We start from the raw sequence: 19,907 nt of genomic DNA, 5'->3' as shown, positions 1-19,907 counted from the left end.
TCCAAATTAACCTTAAAAATTCAAACTGAAAAGAATGTATTATTGGTAGCTTATGCTTACTAAAATAAAAGACAGAAGACCAAAAAAACCATTCACTGGTTATATCTACATTAACATTCTTAATTAACCCAAGTTATGCTTTAGAATGCAAAGCTACTCCACCAGTGGAGCATGGCAAATTATGTACTTTTGCTTAATACAACCTCTGTCCTTATTTCATTATTATTTTGTTTCATTCCATCAAAGATGTTTTTTAGTTTTCCACCTAGCAAAATCTTCATAACTTTCCATCAGTAGTAAACTCTGGAATTATGTGTCAGTACTTTCTGATGTGTTTCTAAATGTCATACTTATTTATTTTTTCAACATAGTATTTATGAACAGGAAATTCTTGGAGAAAGCAAAGAAAAATTAAAATGTGTTGATTTTTTATTGCAGAGCAACAAACCAACAGCAGAAAGAAATTGAAGGTCAGTGCACTCAAAGCAGCTCCCTGAGGGTCTGTGTCTCTGTAGGATTCACTGTGGGATCGCTGTTTCTGCACGGTTATACTCACAGCCTTAGCAGTGCTTTGTAGAACGGCCTTGTGAAGAAAGCATCAAGAAGGTACTGATGAATGAGAGCAAGGCCAAGAATACGACCGCTGAACCTGAACCTGTGAAATAAAAATGCAGAGTAAATGAAGTGTAACTCAAGACTTCCAGTACAGGGACTTACACAGGTAGCAACTGGGGTTTTCTGGTTTGTTTGTTTCTGAATTAGTTTTTCACATTTATTCCCTGATTTTTTTTTTCCAAGCAGACACTTAATGCCACTCCTTCCATATCTGATCAATAACAGATCTCCCTGATGCACCTCCTACTGTACCCATACCTGCAGCTGGCATGTTATGTGCTCTCCTGTGCCAAACCAATGAACGCTCACTTCCTGTGATCTCTCATTCAGTGTTCTGATATAGACTGACTACATGCAACACAGTATTTGGCCAGGGAAATACTGTAATACTCCACCGCAGCAGAACAAATGCTATCTCAAAAGAGCTGCAAAGGATATTTGGAGACTCAGTATATGCAGTTTCTGACTAGCTACAACCCTGTCTGAGGTGGGGCTTTAAAGTAATTTAAAAGGGTAGTGAGTGGACTTGATAGGGGAAAACTGAAGTTCAAAAAAGCTAACTGTTGTGACCAAGGACACGTTAAAATCAGCATCTAAAGTTCAGGCACACTGTTCCCAGACCACTTCTTTAATTTTGCTGCTCAGCTTGTTTCAGTATTTACACACTCCTGTGTTTGTTTCTAGGAACAGCAACCCCCAGTCTCACTGTAAGTACACTCAAATAGTGCCCGGCCCATTATCATCTGAGATTTGTGATGATAAACCATTGAATTTTTCTTCCTGTGCTTTCTTCTGTGACTTATTCTATATTTTTCCATCAAACCTGCTTTTAAATAAATCATCTCAGACAGAAAAACACAAAACTGGTGTGAGTCCAGGTCCGTTTGATTTTTGTAAAAACAACCCCCAACAACCATTCAAAATTTGCTTACATGTAAGAAAGGAAAGGAAAAAATCCAGCACCCCAAATGCGAACACTCCAAGTCTGAGCTGACTGATAACACAGAAAAGTTTTGCTGCACAGAAGATGAGAAACATATCAGAAAGTATAGAAACCATTCCTTCCACTTACAGGAACCAGTACAAAGACCTCTCCTGCACTTGAATTAAACATGAGTCTGACTGTAATAAAGATGGCAAAGAATATCTGTTCAGTCAACTTTATGCACATGGGACAGAACAAGTGCTTAGTATGTCAAATGGGGCACAAAATAGCCTGTTGTGGGCCCAATTAGCATTTACATCACCACAGGAGCAGCCTCCGGGTCCCTGAATCTGAGAAAGGTGCTTATGATATGCAGCTGACCTGCCACAGACGAACGATTATATTACCCCCTTTCAGCTGTTTCCACAGCAGCAACAAAAGGCAGCTGTTGAGTCTAGTCAGGGCCTGCTTCACTTCACTTGTGCTCCAGTGCAGTGCTTCCAGCAAAAAGCAAGGAAACGAGGGGGAGCTGATACAATGAAAGCACAGTGGAAGGCAGGCAGCTCAAATCCCAGAAATGCTGAACCTGTAATCCGTCAGTTTTACAGCACCTTCAGGATCCATAATCAAGTCTGTGTGTCCTAAATAACGCATGTCAGCTTTTTTGGTTTTGTTCTTCACCCCCATCCATCCCCGTACATTTTGAAAGTGAGCACTGAATGAAAATGCTGGGGGTGTTCCTCACCACAGTGCTCACCCCACAGCTACTCAGCTGTGCGAGACTGGGCAGGCAGGAGCCACCTGGAATAAAGCTGAAAGTGAACTGCCTGGAAGGATTTGAGAACATGGCTTCTCCTAAGAAACTGCCTGAATGTGTGAACAGCATCCCTTTTCTCCTTGCTGCTTGTTTCACTTCTGCATGGCTTTGAGGCCATTCCTGCAAAGGTGACATGAAAGGGTTGTGCACAGACACCAAGGTGTTTACAGCTACGGGCACATGTTACAGGGGACTTTACGGAGAGTTTAATTTGAATCCCTGCCTTGTTGCAGAACTGTATCCAGCCATCCCAAAGCCATGTGCAGCATTTCTGTGTGAAAGTTCCAGGCCTGGCACAACAGCCTAAGAACACGTGGGATAAGTAAGGCAAAATCATTAACAAAATGTTGCCACTGCAGGTGCCTATCAATACAAGGGATAAAAAAAACTATGTTGCAGACCGTATTCCCTGCCAGCTCCCTATCACCCCAGAAAAACAAGGTGCTGTGTGGCCAAGGCATGTGAGCTCTCCAGCCCACAGACCCTTCTGCCCATGCACAGCTTTGGTATCTCTACAGAGACTTGCTGTACTTGACTCACTTCCGAAGAATGGCATAGGAGAAGGTTCTGTGTTCCCTTGTCCATGCTGGACAGGGCCTGAGACCAGACATGACACTTCTGTGCTCTCCAGCACTGAGAAACATGGATCGTGGTAAGCCAATGGATACCTATCAACAGGAGGCATTTGCTTCCTTTCTCAGAGAACAATTTATCTGTGTGTGGCTCCATTCAGTTCATCAAGCTGCCACTACACTCAGAAAAGCATAGCAGTCCCACTTAAAATATACCAAAACTTACAAAAAAGCAAGAAGAAACAAATTGCCCTCCTTACAAAAGCCAGTTAAAACAAAGCCAGACTCTTGTGTTTATTTCTCCCTGAAAGATTTAGAGCATGGGTGAGATCTGAAGGTGGGTAAGACAGTCCTTTCAGAACAAAACAAGCTTTCTTGACAGAATAAGCAGCACAAAGTTAAATCCTGGCTGGAGGGCACATACCTTCCTTAAGCCTGAATTACATTTATCTTTCCAAGGAAGTGTAAAATGCTTGTTTGGTTTCTTTCTAGCAGAAAAGCTAGTTTGGGAGAGGTGGGGAATGCAGGGTCTTGTTCTGGCCTTTTCTTTCAACACCCTTCCCTTTCGGAGACAATGATTGAGTCTGAGTAATGTGCTCCAGAGAGGGGGAAAATGCAGGAAGGAGTTAATGAACAGGAAATGGTGTAACGAGAGACAGAATTAATGAGCAGTGGAGCTGCTCTGGTTTGACTGCCTATTGACACCGTTCGTCCACTCAAAAACGACATTGTGTGCACCTGCCTTCTGGCTTTTAACAGCACTACTCTTTGACCCATTTGCAGAAATTTCCACTGTACCCAGCTAATTCCTTTTCCTTCTGGAAGCTTCAGGTGCCCCTGAAGCAGCCACAACAGTCTGTTGCAAAACAACAGGCTCACTCCCCTCGACAGGACTCTGTGCATACTTACTGCATATCCATGTACTCAGGGAAAGACAAATCCATATGCTGTAGCAGCAACTAGGAAATAAATTTTAGTCTGACTGCAGCTGAGTCACAAGAGATTTAATGTACTCTGGTCCTTATCATACAGCACCAGAGCAAGGCAGGACCCACAATGACCCTTTGGTACAGGGCCCTCTCTTAACTGATTCAATGAATGGAGCTCTACATTAAATGACAGTTTTTCCTTGGATTCAGATGGATAATGATGTACCTTGAAAAGATTGTAATCTGTGTGCACAGGGGAAGAACAGTCTTTATCATTCTGTTTGGAATGCTTTGGGAACCATGCCTTGTGGGCTAAATTAGGTATGGTATAAGAAACTTCCAATCCTAAAAAGAGGCAGCAGCTGATGAGATTAAAAAGATTCAAAACCCTGCAAAACTTATCTCACTCAAACACATCAGCTGCATTTAAGTGTGTCCTTCTTGATGCGGTAACTTGTGAAAAGATATTCAAAGTAGGGCTTGAGAGAGATAAATATAGCGTGGTTCACATAAAATTTGAAAATGTCACTTTCATAAGACTTGCTTTCATCTGTAAGGGAAACTTACACATTCTGTTGCACCAGTTTTAAAACTCTGGACTGTTTAATTGTGCAGATGAACTTTTGGCCACCTGAAAGACAAGCTGAACAAATGAGGCTACACTGTGGGTTTCTGCCCTTGGCAGCTCTTCTGAGGATGAATGATATTTGTCAGGTGGATGCAGCTGGAGACCCCATTAGTCCTTTCACAGTGGTAGAGACTGGATCTAATTTTGATGATTATTAGATACCAGAGAATTTAACAAGAGGAAAATATTTAGAAAGGCACAATCATGGGAAATACTTCACCTTGAACATGAATCTTATTAGACAACAGAGAATTCAGTCATGAAACACAGATTTGTATGAAACTGGACATCATGGATTCAAGAGGCTATGGTACAGCTTGTTTTAAAGCACTGTTAACACTGCCATTGATATGAAGACACTCAGGAACAACCTGAAGGCCAGAAACTGCTGATTAAAGGGGAAAAAATAAATTCTTATAGCCTCAAATTTTGTGATTTACAATCTTTTGATATGAGGGGGGACACAGCGTGCGAGGAAAATATACTGAGTCTATGATTTCTGAATTTTGGTGTTATCACCAGCACTAACACTTTATAAACAAAGAACTTCTTTTTTTTTAATGCAAGAGAGTTATAAGAATGTGTATTTTGCAAAAAGAGTTGACCAGAAACATGGTTATGACTCTGCCTGGACTCATACATTATGAATTTTAACCAATACTGGCAGTGCATCAGGCATATGCTCCAGAGGTCTATGTCTAGATGCTGGCAGTACACATCCTTGTGTGTGCTGGCTCAGTGCAGGACATGACCAACATGTCTTACATGAGCTATACCTACAGAGAAATGATCTAGCAGAAGATCAGGTCACCTCTACAAAACCTTGTCAGTGGGTCAAATCCACACCTCTATCTATCTGCCTTCATTAACAAATGCCTTTCTTTAATTTGGTGTGCATATTTAACCCCTACTCACTCAAATGAGTGAACATTTGAAGGGACTAATGGGATGACATGAAGCATTCTTTTGTCAGGAAGGTTGAACCATGCAGGCTGGGACAGCACATGTGTTCTCTTTATCTGACTTGCATCTGCAAACTCGGCAGACTTCTCTTTGCCACAGTGTCATTTAGCCTTGTGTCATTTGGCCTCATGGCAAACGTGCTCTGCATATCTGCTGGCTCAGAGGTGGATGCTGTGGCATTCCAGCACCATGCCTCTTGAGTTCAGGAATCTGATGACCTCATGTGTCATTAATATGAAAGGAATGGCTCTTACAAAGGCTGGAGACAGAAGTTCATGAAGTCTCAGCACATTAAAGAGAAAAGGTAAAATAGTTCCTAAATTAGTCACAGAGGAGAATTCCAGTATAAGGAGTAACAGGAATACTGTTGGCTCATTTTCTTTTTTTACATCCATCTCTAATATGAAGAATCCTTAGACCAAGATCTTAGAGAGATCAAGGTACAGTGTTGGGTCACATTTGCATGTCATTGCTCAATGCTGCACTGACTCCAGTATCTAACTACACTGGCACTCCACATGAGAACTTAATCTAGATCCCTACACACTTCTTTTGAAGGAATGGTAATGACTCATCCCAATCAGGTTTTGGTTTTACCTCCCATGCATTATGTTCTAAATAATGGAATGGATCTTATCTCATGTAATGTCAAAATTCATTCCAGGTTTTCAGACAGTTATTGAGTTTTTAAGGGGAAACTCCATACTTCCTCACTGTGAAACCACAGAAAATTCTGTCAGGCAAGCTTCATTTTCAATCCATTTTTCAATTAAAATTTAAAGAAAAAGTTTAGGAGTACTGACAAGGAGCAACTGTGTGTGAAGATTTCCAGCCTGGAAACTGATGAACTTTAAATAGTTAAGTCTACAGGGATTGATCCCTGCCGCCCCAGAAAATGTGACTGGGGATACATTCTACTCAGAGCAAAAGCATTTCATTCAGGCATCAAAAGATCAAGAAGCATATTCCATGAGCCTCTCTTTGATAATCTTGTCTGCTTATTATGCCTATAAAATTTAGGAGTTTTTTTTATATTTTCAAGAAAATTTGTTACACTCATTTAAGAAAGTACTAGCCTCTCTTAAAGTAGCCCCAACTGTAAAGTGGAACAGTGCAGCAGACCTGCTTGTGCAGTGTCATAAAATACAGAGAGTGCTCAGAGATGGTGGGAAATATATGTGCATCAGCCAAGAACTGAAATTAAAATGTGAGCCAGTCTCTCAATTTATTGCTAATTTGTGCATATATTTTCTGCTGCAAAAGGCCAGTACAATACTGGCACTTTAGTAAGTGGTTGTCCTACTTCTATTTTCTGGATCTATCTGCAAGTAGAACATGTTTCTGTTTCTCAATACCAAGGAGTAACCACATAAAAAAGAACTATTGCTTACATGTGATGGAAATGTGAACTATCCATGTCCTTCTAAATTTGAGGAGCTCATGCATCCTAAATTAGCAACTAAACCTCAAACTATTCCCGAAGCCTAAATTTCCAGCAACTGAAAAACAAAGAGATAATCCAAACTTACTGCTTCTTTATTTAACCTAATCAGATCCTTCAAGTCTTTTCCTTGTCCCTAACCTAGCATTTTGTTCACTCAAAATGTCTTTTCATCTTTCTCACATCCTGGCGATATCCACCACAAAAGAACTGACAGAAAAGGTTAAAAGATTAATTGTGTCATGGAGAAGAAAGAATGAATTTATGGCAAAAGCTGCAGGCTATTCTGCTTCATCCCGAAAAATGAGAGGCAAAGATAATGCAGATAAGGGAAATTCATTAAAATCCCCTTGGGTTTCTCTTCAACAAAACATATCAAATGGTTCCTTTCCTCCACACAGTAGTTCCAGATAAATGTTCACATGGAAAAAGGGTTACAGCTGCATTTTCTCAGTACTGCAGCCAAATCAGGAAGCCCCATGCTGGAGTGGCTGGCTCTGGCTTCTTGCACATCAGCTGAGCTGTGCCAGAAGTTCTTACTGCAGGTACAGGAATTCCTCTGCGTGGGGCCATTGCAGGCATGCCAGCTTTGGTGTCATTGGGCTGTCTGAGCACCAGAGATGCCACGCACAGGAACTGGTGAGCTGATTTCCAGGTCTGCCTTTAAACTAATAAAGAGATTCAAAAATGAACATGGTGTCTCTCTCTGTAATAAGAAATCTATGCTAGGTATCATTTTACCAGTAACAAATTCCATGAATGCAGGGGCTTGGAGGAGGAGTGTGGCAAGTGCTGAAGTGGCCATTTCTGCCTGCAGAACCATCTCCCTCAGCCTCATGACCTTAATGTACAGTCATCCTCCTCTGGGAGAACCCTTGCCAGAGCACAGCAGCACGAGCACGACTAACCTCCATCAGCAACCAGGCTGCCTGCAGGTTTTAGCCTCTCTTGCTTGTACAAGGGATAAGACACACTGGCCTGGGAGACTCTTGGCAAACACTCCTCAGCACAGCAGCTACAGAGGAGAAGCAGACTGAGGTATGAACGACTGGCTAGCAGACACAAAACCTCTACATTTTGTGATTCTCAGATCCTAGACTTTATTGCTGACTGGTAAATCTCAAAGCAGAGAGATCAACTTCCAGAGGAGACCAATGCCAATATTTCATTTGAAAACTGACAAAACTTAAATAGAAAAGTAAAATAACTTATCTGAAGTTATCCAGAAAACAAGTGATAGAGACAGCAACGGAATCACAGTCCTCTGAGTCCCTGCTCAATTTTAGTTGTTTAGTCTACCTGACATTTTTTAATGACTTTCTCACCTTCTATAGAACAATACGTAATTTTGTCAATCAAACAGCTCCAGTTAATCATCAGTTCCTTGTAGATCAGTTCAGTCTGATGCTTATGTGTTGTTTTATTTCAAACAAGCAAAAGAACATTTTCATCAAGAGACTGGTTTCTCAGTCAAAGATTTTGGAAGAGCTGTTGGTGGGCACTTTTCAAACCTATGAATTGGTGAAGTTTCAGACATTGCATGACTTATGTTTGCTTTCCATGGTTTTGCCATGTGTTGAAACAAACTAGTCAAGCTACAGAGAAATCCACAGATTTAGTCATCTGCCAGACAAGAGGGTCATAAAAACACAAGCTGAATGACTGCACATTTTCCTTCAATGGCTAACTACAAATACTGCAGCCACAAAAACTGACTTATTCTCAAAGGAGGCACATCCTTTCCAGCCTGTCTGGGGTATTTAAGCATGAGAGAGACTGTTCATCATAAAGTCTTGGTAAGCACCCAGGAATGTTTACCCTGTGTGATGAGGGGTGATGCAGATATCCTTGAGCTAACTGCAAACAGCTCAAGGGCAGTGCAGAACCCTCTGGACTTACCACCCGTGTCCAGAAAGCCACACACTTGGGTTTGCATTGTGCTGCAACTTGGCTAATGATCCCTGTCTCTCAGGATGAGGATCCTCCATTGAGTAAAGTCAGAAATCGGTGTGCTGATATTCAGACATGCTACTAATTGCATGGCAGTCTATTTTAGGTCTTGTTTTGCAAATCATTGAATACTTCCAACTTTTATTAATACCTCTGCAAACTGATCACTGTGATCCTCTTCTGGGAACATGCATATTCTGCAGAATAGCAGAACTTTTGCATTTGTGTTCTGAAGTCTAAGAAATTGTTTTACTTTTCTTTACAAATATTTCCAACACTAATAATTCTAGTTTCTAGTCTGCCATTTTCTAGAATGAAAGTCATATGTCACAGTGTAAAAAGTTTCCTTCAACGAGCAACAAGATACTGAATGTACACTTATGTATTCTTGCTATCACATGAACTTTTCTCATAGAGAGTGACAGGTCAGTAGTTTTCTCATCCTCCGTAAGTTTATTGAGATTTTGAAAAATATTCCTATTCCAAGTTGAGTAAAACTGACAAACATTACCTTTCTCCCTTTAAAAATATACATATCAGATCAAATTAAATCTTTAATATTCCCCTTTTCTGGAATTCAATGCAACACGAAGGTAACATACTGAAACTAAGAATAATTTTCAACGAACAAATGAAACTTGTACCTTTCAAAACATCCCAGGGAGAGGCCTACAGAAACAGAAATGCCTTTGCTACTCAAAAATACCCAAAATTAATTTGGGTGATTTACTGAAAACAATATTGCTCTACAAGCAGTCCTTCTTTTGATGTATGAATTGTATTACTTAAAAAAAAGGTTATCTTGGGAATTTCTGCACCTGCTCTAGCTGAATTTTCTTTACCTTACTGAAGTCTGAATAAAATGTAATGAGAAATAAGGAGAGGAATGATGACTGAGCAATACTTCATAGTGACAGCTCAGCCTTGCCATTCCAGTGTGGCTGGAACAGGAGATATGACAACATTCATCACTCTCTGGGGGTTTTTATTTGTCAATACACAGACAATCACTGCCCATCCTGCTGCTTCACTGCAGCTCCACGTGCTTGTGGACAGTGTGCATTTTACCCTTTTCTCCTCTGCCACATGCAAGGTGCAGACACTACAAAGATTTTCATGTGAAGCCTCCCATCTATGGGCAGATTTAATCTGCAGTGTTGCAAAAGACTAAAAGGCCCGAAGCAAGGGGAAAAACCCATAAATATGACTTTTGTAAATACGGAACAAAATAGAATAGCCGCCTTTCCCTCAAACCAAACTCTAATTTGGAAGAAGTGCTAGAGAGACTATGAAACTCAGTGAAGGGAAAAGGGGTAGAGACTGTGAGAGACATCTCTTTTTTCAACCCATAAAGCAAAGCCACTCAGATCCTCAAAAGAGCTTGGAAAAAAAATTCTCTAGTAAGAGACAGAAAGTCAAGAACAAGGTAAATATAAAGCAGAATCTTTTTTTAAAGAAAAAATGGTTGCTGTACAAGTTCAGTTAGGAAGAATATTTTTTTCTCCTTCAGTTTTGCTTTCCCTTTAATCTTCCAATTCCTCCCGACCCTTAATAAATAATTAACCAGCTGCTGAGGCAGGCTCTATGTGATACAGTCATACATCAAACTTAATAGGAAAATCAAAGTTTACTTAAGTACAGGAGGCATTGAGAGATCACAGTACAGCAGCAAGAAGGCATTTCAGTAACATACCCTTTTCACACAGTGAAAAGGTCTTATAAATTATTTCAGCTGCACATTTATTTTAATATCGTTCTTGTCCAAAAGATTTACAATGGTGCTTGAAAATTTCTCATGCAAACATAATTTATTTAAAATAAGATATTGCTAGTAATTAAAATTTATAGTCTAACATAACATTAAATGCTTTGGTTTTCTATGGTGCCTTTCATCTGAGAATTTCAAAGCAGTTCTGAGCAGTACTGTACATCAAATGGAATTCAAGTTGATTACATACTAGGAAATCTCTTCAGATGGAAACTGAGGCAAACAGGCAGTCATCTAATTTCAAAAACAACTGGATATAGCTTGATGCCTCACTCTGGAGTGCTTTATCTGATTTTTAAGAGGATGATTTTTCAGTGTTTAGCATAAACAGGCCCTTTCAAGACGGCTGCAAAATTGGTCTTCTAACTTAATTCCTCCCCCAAATGTAGACCCACACAAATGGCCCTTTTAAGCCCAAAACCAAACTCAGTGTTTCTGACTCCCTGACTAAACTGGTATTGGGCCCTATGTAGGCTGCCTGCCACAACAGTTGAAAAATCAGAGAGATTCGTGAGTAATTCAGACCACATATTCCCAAGAGCTCCCTTCAGTCAGTGGGGAGGAGTAATGGCTGTTTGCAGACCTCCTGCTTAGATGCTGTGACTACATTTCTCCACTGTTTCTATAAGGAGCCATGGAGTGTGTCTAAATCCATCCCATGAGCTGGTCCACATCAGAATACAGCCCATTAGGTCATGAGGCAATTTGTCACTTTCTTTAAAAATACTTTAATTGAAATTAGTCAAGTCTCTGTGTAGAAGGATTAATGGAGCTTTGTTTCCTATAGATCTGTCTCTGATGGCCCTACATTACCACATTGCAGTAGCTCTCAGTTCCTCCTACACACTTCTGCTAGAACGTCCCAGACTTCGGAGTATCTCCAGTTTCTTCCTTCTGTCTTCCCTGAGCTTGCACAGCTCTGCCTGTGATGGACCTGCCGGCTCACTCATGCTGCTTGGCCAGCTGTGAGGACAGACAGCACAGATCCCTGCTGAGCTCTCCCACCCACCTCACTGAGCCACTCTTCTGCAGCTCTGTCCTTTACCCAGACAGTTTCACAAAGCTTTTAGGAAATTATTATCTTCAAGATGTTTACCCTCCTGTCAGACACGTCTCAAACTGATTAGGAATCTGTCTGAGGGATTGGCAGGGAAATTGCACAAGGCACAACTCATAAGGAAATCGGGGCAAGAAAACCAACCAAGCTCTCAAAGGAGAAAAGACAGCTGAAGTTGCAACATTCTCAGTTCTCCTTGGGTTTATTACACCAAAAAAAAGGGAAAAACAACACCCTGCATTCTCTGGTGTGCTAGAGATGCATAGTGCTGGTTATGTGGTTTCTCATTTACACAAAATAAATAAAAGGGCTGCTCAGAGGTTGACTGGGGCTATGACCCCACACACCGTGTAGGCAAAGGGAGCTGCCCCTGCCTGTGCACCTGAGCATGTAAAAGCAACCCAGGCAGTGCCATCAGGGCTGAAGCAATCAGCCCTGATGGAAGACAGCATGTATTTGCTCAGCTCAACCAGTTGCAGTGACCATGTCAGATGATTTGGAGCACAGGGAAAGCAAAGTCCTGTCTGCATAGAGAGTGGGTGCACCAGGCTTCCACCTGCCCACAGAATGAGATGCAGAAATAAATGCATCTTATGCATCTGCCTGACTCTGCTCAGTGGCACAGACTAGAATATGAGGAAGGGTACTGGAGAGAAGAAATAAAAGTTCATTATGGGAAATGAATGAAGAAAGTCCTGCCCCAAAGGAATTAGAAATGAGAATGAAATTAGTAGAGTTCATTAGGACAACATGGGCAGCAATAATCTACAGCTTCTGGAGACCTGAGCATTGGGTCTGACTGAATCATGTCTGTGGTCTTAAGTAGGATTCTGCACAAAAACATTTTACTCACAGGTCTTTAACTTTCTAATAAGGTTCTGCTAAACAAATGCATTAATTTTCATATAAAGAAAAACAAGCAAAACACTACAGGCCTTCTCTGAGATGGATACAAAATGGTAAGTATGATTAGCAAGCTGTAAATACCTCTAAGATAACTGTAGCACTGGGGTACTTCTCCCTGGCTGCATAAATATCACAGCAAGGTCCACAAATGCCTTATTACAAAAACCCATGCTGTCACTAATTCACAATGAAAATACAGAAAAAAGATGTTTCAAGTTAAGATCCCTCAGATCTCCAAATGAATGTCTGTGAATGATTTTTTCTGTCTAGGCCATTTGGCCTTTTATGAAGAGACTGGGCTTGTTTTCACATTTCTTTCTTTGGCTCCCCATTTTGCCCACTTATGTAGAAAAGGGTGAACTCCTTCCAATGGGGGTGTATTTCAGAAGATGTTTTCAAGTACCTAGGCAAAAAGCTAGACACATTTACCTAGATCAGTTAGAATGGCTCATTACTGGCACGGATTAAAAGCAACTTTTCTGGCTACGAACTTCAGGTACATCCTGTAGCATGCAGATAAAAATATGTATCATCAAACTTCTTTGATCTAGGGAGTTGGAGCAGTCCTTTCAGATAAAGGGGGATTTAAAATATTTTAACTTTAAAAATGTGTGGTATCTTATATTTTGTGTGTTCGGTATGCACATATGTTAACTGAAGGAAAAAGTCTTATTCAATGGCAGCTAGCAGGAAAGGTGTTAAATCTCAGTTTCTCCATAAATGAGAAATATTTTCCAGTCATTATGTCTCTTTCTTAACTTGGCATACACACAACTAGTCTGTGCTTTGATGTGCTCATTTTGGACTCAGAATGCTGTTTGTACAAAGAGCAGAGCATGAAATAAGCCACTAAAAGGGGCAGAACTGTAACTTCTAGGCTGGGGAAAAAAAGCAGTGTATTTCTCCATTCTGCATCACATCTTTGCATTTTGTTGTATTTATCTCAAATTCACCACTGTTCGCTTAAGAAAGAGAAAATGTAAAATAATTTTGAGTGCATTTTTTTGCTAGCTTTGTTTCTTAATATAGCTGTGTCTGGAGAGGTCTTGCAGAAATACTATAGAGAAAAACATGCTGAGGGTAGACTTCACATAAATAAAAAGCCCCCCAGCAGCAAAAAGCACATAGTTGAAGAAATCTGCAAATCTAAACCAATTGTGGTTGTATAGTTTTCATGACTGACATCAGACTTCAAGCTTTGAAAAGACTATGAAAATTAATTATCTGTGACCCTGGAACTCTCAAATTGATTCATCTGTCTATGTTAGCTGGTGCTTCATAACAGATTTGAGAACAAGAAAGTGATATCTATTTCTGGCATGTTACAGGGAGGAGACTCTGCTGGAATCTGATCAACAAGTACGTCTGAGAAAGTAGTTCTGGCTCTGACTCTCATGAGAAAGTAAAAGCCTGTGAACATCAGAAAACCTCATTCCTCAGTAACAAATAGTGACAAGGCAGTTAGTACAGTGTCCTCACAGAAGTTAGCTTGTAAAACCTTAATGGGAAAATCAAACTCTGAGTGTCAATTAGAGAAGGTTGGTCCAATTCCTATTTTCACTGGCCGCACAGAATTCTGAACACAGGACTCTAAGGTTGCATGTGAATAGCTGAGATCAGTCACATAGTATAAAAACATTTAGTATGGCTGGATATCTACAAGCCAATCATGAAACCTATCAGGCTAATTATAAGCTGCTAGTCTCAGGCAATTATTTCCATAACAGGTTCAAGAAGTATTTCCAAGCACTGACTGGATTGTTTATCATTCCTTTGGGCTCTGCAATCTTGCCCTATTTACAATACTGAATGTGCAAACCTCATCATTCATAGCATTTATTTCCTTCTGCAGGCCAAGAGACCAAATTTATCTTAAAAACAGGAAAACAAAAATGTCTGAAGGCGAAAAAACATTCTGCATGCAAGAAGCTGGACTGGTACGTGCAGTTGGAGAAACAGTCTACGTGTCTAACTGCTGCTGACTTTAGAGTTTAATGCTAACTGCTACAGGAAAATCATATTAGGTGTCTTTCTGCTGTTCCATATGCCCAGGACACCTTTAAAAACCTGCCTCTTTCATGCTGAAATCTCTCAAGGCACAGAAGGACAAAGTGAAGGGATCAAACTCAGCATATATATTTTGCAGGAGAATTAATCACTTCAGAAACTTGCAACTGTTTGCAAGGACAGTGTTTATAACACATAAGAGCAAGGGTCTGTTTCACCTGCTGATAACATGGCAACACCATCTCTGGACATAGAAGTCTGTGACACAGAGGTCTATCCCAAAGTGGGTAGAATGATCATGGGTTTGCACCTGCCTAGCTGGTCCTCTGACTGGAAGTCAAAATACATCTCCAAAAAATAACAGCCTCCTAAATCAGATGTTTATCCATGCTGTCTGTTAAGACAGAACATAGGACAGACTTTATTTCTTCTTGAAAACTAGGAAGGCACCACATAGTGTCTAATGAACAGGATTGCAGTGGGAGGTGAACAAGCTGTAAGAACTAAGCTGCTCTCTTCCTGTTCATGTCAGTAGAGAAACACTAAATTAAGGATCATTGTTAGCTCTGCTGTTGGAAATTATAATAAAAAAATTAAAAATCCAACAAAAATTCAGAAACCATGCTAGTCCCAAGCAACATCTCTTTTTTCCCCAGCAACTTAAACACAGACGACAGTACAACTGTTCTTGATCTCCTGCCTGCTATAAGCCAAGCAAAGGAGGATCTGCTCATAAGAATAGAGGAACATGTACTATTTGCAATTTAAAAGGGGCCTGAACTGCCTCCCATTTCAAAAAAAAAGGATCTCTGAGAGGAGCCAGTGAGATTGACAAAGAAAACCATCACAGGAACAAACCCATGTGGCAGCACTTCTTTGACACAATGAAGTCCCACAAGGCACCAAGCGATGCCCAGGGCTTGCAGCCTGTGCTTCGCTTAACCACATCTGAAGCTACCAAAGTGAAAACAGCTCCCAAAGACAGACAGATCTGGGGGCAGAAAGAGAAAATGAGGACATCACAATATGTTTTCAGAATTTTTGATAAAGAAACAAGATCAGCAATTTGTCTGTTTGCACACATATTTAGTAAGCTAAAATATCTGCTCCCTCTGCCGGCCTTGCCCCAGACAAGTAGAGACACTCTGTAGGGGAAGAAAAGGAAAACTGCTTTCACTGGGCCTTCTTTAAGGCCTGTGCTAGGAACAGAGCAGCAATGTGGCTCTCAGAGAACACTGTACAGCTCCCAAGTACAATGCTGTGTCATGTATAGAAAGGCAACACTGTTTTTTCTTAGAAAGGGAGCAAGGAGATGAAGACTGGATTAAGCAGAGCTCTTCTCCCTGTCCTTTTAATATTCACACAGAAGTTCACAAACATCAAGTCCCAAGTAATGCCAGCAGGACATTTTCATAGTAATACCTCATCACAACTGCTTTTTCAGAGCCTGCTCTTATATTTATGTTTACCCCATCTCTTCCTTTTCACAACCTTTTTCTCCACCTCTCCATAGAATTAACAATATTTTTATGTACTCCAGTCTAAACTGGCAGCTTTTGTTTTGCTTTTCCATTTTTTTTATTGCTCTGAAACAATTGTTCAGTTCTTACCATTCCAGGTGATTTTCAACAAAGGCAGACATGGGGCTGATCTGTACAGTGTAAGTGTCGTTGGCTGAATACTCAAACAGCCCGTAATAAGGATTGAAGAGCTCCTGAGACAGAAGGAAAAAGAATTCTCGGGAGGGGCCACTGTAGTCCAACCTAGAAAGAAAAAGGTAGAAAAGTTAAAATGAGGCCCCTTACCATTTGAGTGGATTTCCTGGGTTTGCCTACATTGGCTGCTGTCTTAACACAGCAGCCTGTGTAGTCAAACGTTATCTCTCCTCTCGATACTTGATTCTGAGTCCTGAAGAAGTTGTGATGACAAAACATCACCAATATCCAAGCTGATCTGTGAGGAATCATAATGGGGATGCATGTCTTAAGTAGTTTATTTTCCTTTGTTCCAAAAGCTTAGCAAACTGGAGGTACAAGGCTCAGCCTTGCCTCAGCTGGATGGCCAGCAGAGGGGGAGCTTTCTAGTGAGTGGGTTTGTACTGCCTGTGAGCACTTGGGTTCACAGACCAGAAAGCCTGGCCTAAAGGAGAAATTGCTCTGACCATCCTACACCGAGATGTACCAAAATCTAGCCCCAAGGATGTTTTTTTTAGCTTCAGAAACCATTAAGGTTTATGCTGAACAAGATCAAATCCCAGCAGAATTGTGTCTCTTAAGACAGAGATTATGATTCCTTTCTTGTTCCATCCAAGCCCTTTCTACTTTCTGTTATTTTCATGTGGTACACCATAAACTGTGCTTTGCTGTTTTCTCTGTAGAGAACCTCTTTTTTTTCCCTTGAATTTTAAACACTCAAGTTGGAAAAAAAAAAAAAGGAAACAGACCCAAAAATTTTTCCTGAATCCATTAAATGAAAACTGTGGTGGACTTACTGAAAACAAATCATTCTCTAATAATGGTAGGTAGGTTTTTCAGTGTAAAATAAACCTACACATAGCAATATGAAGAAATGATCTGTAGCTATATGTGTGCCAAAAGATTTTCTGAGGCAGACACTATTCCTCCTACTTAACAGCTGTAAAGTAAGTGGAAAGCTCTGCAACTGGGGCAGAATGCTGTGTACTATAAAGTTATAGAAGCATAAGTGAAAGGGGCTGAATGATTCATTTGTGCAACTAGAAAGATTACAAAGGGCAGGTGGGCCCATCCTCCTGTATTTTATGTCTGGAGATTCAGTACTTCTCTCTTTCAGGAGCTTTAGCTCTAGGATCATGTGATGACACAAAAGCCACAACTGTAAAAGAGGATGGTAACAAGCCTACACAACTCACTAGTGCCAGCCATGGACCAGGTCTGGTTCTGTGGACATCAAAGTACTGGGTTAAGCCTGGTAATGGCTGGAGTAAAGAACTACAAACATGTGTCTGTGTTCAAAAACCTCCAGTGGGAGACTAGCTATTGCATTTCTGGGCAACACACTAACTCATCATAGAGCCTTTACAGTTCACTTTCAATGTCCTTTTTCTTTGAAACATGGGAAGCTGTGCCCGTACAGCATCACGTGGCCATACAGCATCAACTCTTCAGTAGGAAACTGGCACCTTGCAGTCCTTCCAGCAGAATATATATTAGCATTAATCAGCAGAAGCCCTAGAGGAATGTATCTTCAGTGAAGAATGAATGAATTTGCACATCAAATTGGTTTGTAATTTCTCCTGAGGACACCATACCACACAGAAAACAATATGACTTTGGCCGGTATTAGCATTCCAGAACACTATACCAAAAACATAAACTGAAGTGTGCTACATGTTTATGCTTTACTTGCAGGCCAGAGGCAAAACCAGCTGTAAGATGATCTCTGACAATATCAAACCCCTTGAGAATAAAAAGTAAGAGTGAAAAAAACTCCTGAGGTCACTGAGTGACCAAGTGACAGAGTGAGATCTGTCTCGTTGAGACTGGCAACTTCTGTTTTCCACTGGACGTAACCTGACCCGAGACAAGGGACAGAAGCCCTTCACTTGCCATGGCACCTCAAAGCTGAGAGTGTCAGCAGTTGCTGGACATGTTGAGAGTTGCCTCAGGTACTGTCTAGCACCTTTGGAACTGAGATCCTACACATGGGGTTTTGGAAAAAAAAGAAACTTTACATGCAAAGCTACTGAAATACAATTTCATGCCTTTGTAATATGGCACACTGGAAACATGCACATAATGGTCTTTCCATTATAAAAGTGTGTGGATTAGGCTTCAGTTACAACATAGCTCTTAAGGTGAGCCAGGGTGGCTTTGAAAAGTTGTGCTTACATCTGAAAACAAAAGGTCAGGGGCTGGCTTTCATCATACAAGAATGGCTCATGGATTGTAAGAGCTGTAGAAAACTTCTGAGAAAAAGCCTTCTCAAGAAACTTCTATTGCTTTCAGATTCCAGCTGCATGAATTAAATTTTAAGGACTAAACAGCATTCATGTTTCTCACTTAAGACGGAAACAAAAAATCCACATATGGATAACAAATGAACATTAGTTGACATGCAAAGCAAAAATTTTTAAAGCAAAACCACATCTACTGTGAAGAGTTAGAGTAACAAAGTGGATAAAGGTCTGGTCTCTAACCATAGTCCTGAGACTGATTCAGTGTGTAAATATTGGTCTGTAGTTGAGTTTTCCCTTCCAGTCTGTTAAAATATCTACGGGAAACAAGATGATAATAGATTTAACCTATTATAGTTGAAGAAATCTGCAAATCTAAACCAATTGTGGTTGTATAGTTTTCATGACTGACATCAGACTTCAAGCTTTGAAAAGACTATGAAAAAGGTCTTAAGCTGTCACTTGGAGACATCTAGATGGAAGGTGTTATAGGAAAATTAAGCATTATTGTTATTGTTATTTTTAACAAATGTTTGAGTTGATTAAGATGAATCACTTACTCAGAGGTAAAACAAAACCAAAGAAACATTACATAACAATAAGAGAAGCTCAGCCTTAGTCAGCTTGGTGTTTTTGCAATATAACAACTACTCCAGAACTGAGAGCATTCTGTGGTTCCCTACCCTTCCTCGCCGACAAACGTGACGTAGAGTTTGTTCCGCTGGAGCTCCTTGCGTGAATACGCCATTACCTGGTTGAAGGTGCCTTCCAGCAAGTGGTCACGCCGTATAATTAACCTGCAAAGGGCAGCAGAAATAAAGAGCTGATGACTGAGTCTTGTGTGAGCTTGTGAGACTGAAGGTAAACAAGAGCTGTAAAGAGACACGTTCATTCTCAGAGAATTTAATAAAATGGCATCTTCTGGTGCACGTGCTACTTGACCATTATGGGTTTTCAGGAGTTGTTCCACTGGCTTTTCTCTGTGCCTCGAAGGTGAATTCCTTCACAATGCCATGATTAGGTTCAAAGTGCTGCTCTACTGCTAAGACTCCCTGCAACAACCTATACATACAAATCTATATGGTAGAGCAGGCTGTGAGTTTCCTGTGTATATGTAGTCATAGCTTTCTGGAATTGGGCCCAAACACTTCCTGGATTTAATCCAGTGAATGTCCATGGAAATACTGCTTCTGTGGCAGGGGAAGCAAAGGGAGTATCAGCCTCTGTTTGCACAACACATCTCTCATTCCCTTACTAATCTCTAAAATAACTTAATGAATAGTACTTTTACACACCATCTGTGCAAGAAACCCTTCTTGTTCATATGTTCATGGACATTTTAAAACAGACCTTCTAAAATATATTTTGTGGCTGTCTTGGACCCATTTAGCAGGA

At 40.6% G+C, this 19,907-nt stretch overlaps 1 protein-coding gene across 5 annotated transcripts in view; it reads right to left on the bottom strand.

Annotated features, from left to right (window-relative positions):
* HECW1 (HECT, C2 and WW domain containing E3 ubiquitin protein ligase 1) overlaps positions 1–19,907 on the bottom strand; it is a 250,224-nt gene that overhangs the window by 17,162 nt on the left and 213,155 nt on the right. For all 5 annotated transcript variants that reach the window (XM_005533197.3, XM_088060634.1, XM_088060639.1 and 2 more), the window contains 3 exons: positions 19,196–19,309; positions 16,189–16,341; positions 557–655 (listed from right to left, as the gene is read on the bottom strand). In XM_005533197.3, the coding sequence (XP_005533254.2) occupies positions 557–655; positions 16,189–16,341; positions 19,196–19,309 (366 nt within the window). The remainder of the gene's footprint in view (positions 1–556; positions 656–16,188; positions 16,342–19,195; positions 19,310–19,907) is intronic.

The sequence above is a fragment of the Pseudopodoces humilis genome, chromosome 1, assembly GCF_049639895.1.
Source record: "Pseudopodoces humilis isolate 2021_Gansu_Grassland_sample_001 chromosome 1, ASM4963989v1, whole genome shotgun sequence".
Classification (NCBI taxonomy): domain Eukaryota; kingdom Metazoa; phylum Chordata; class Aves; order Passeriformes; family Paridae; genus Pseudopodoces; species Pseudopodoces humilis.
This window is presented reverse-complemented; position numbering and strand designations above follow the sequence as displayed.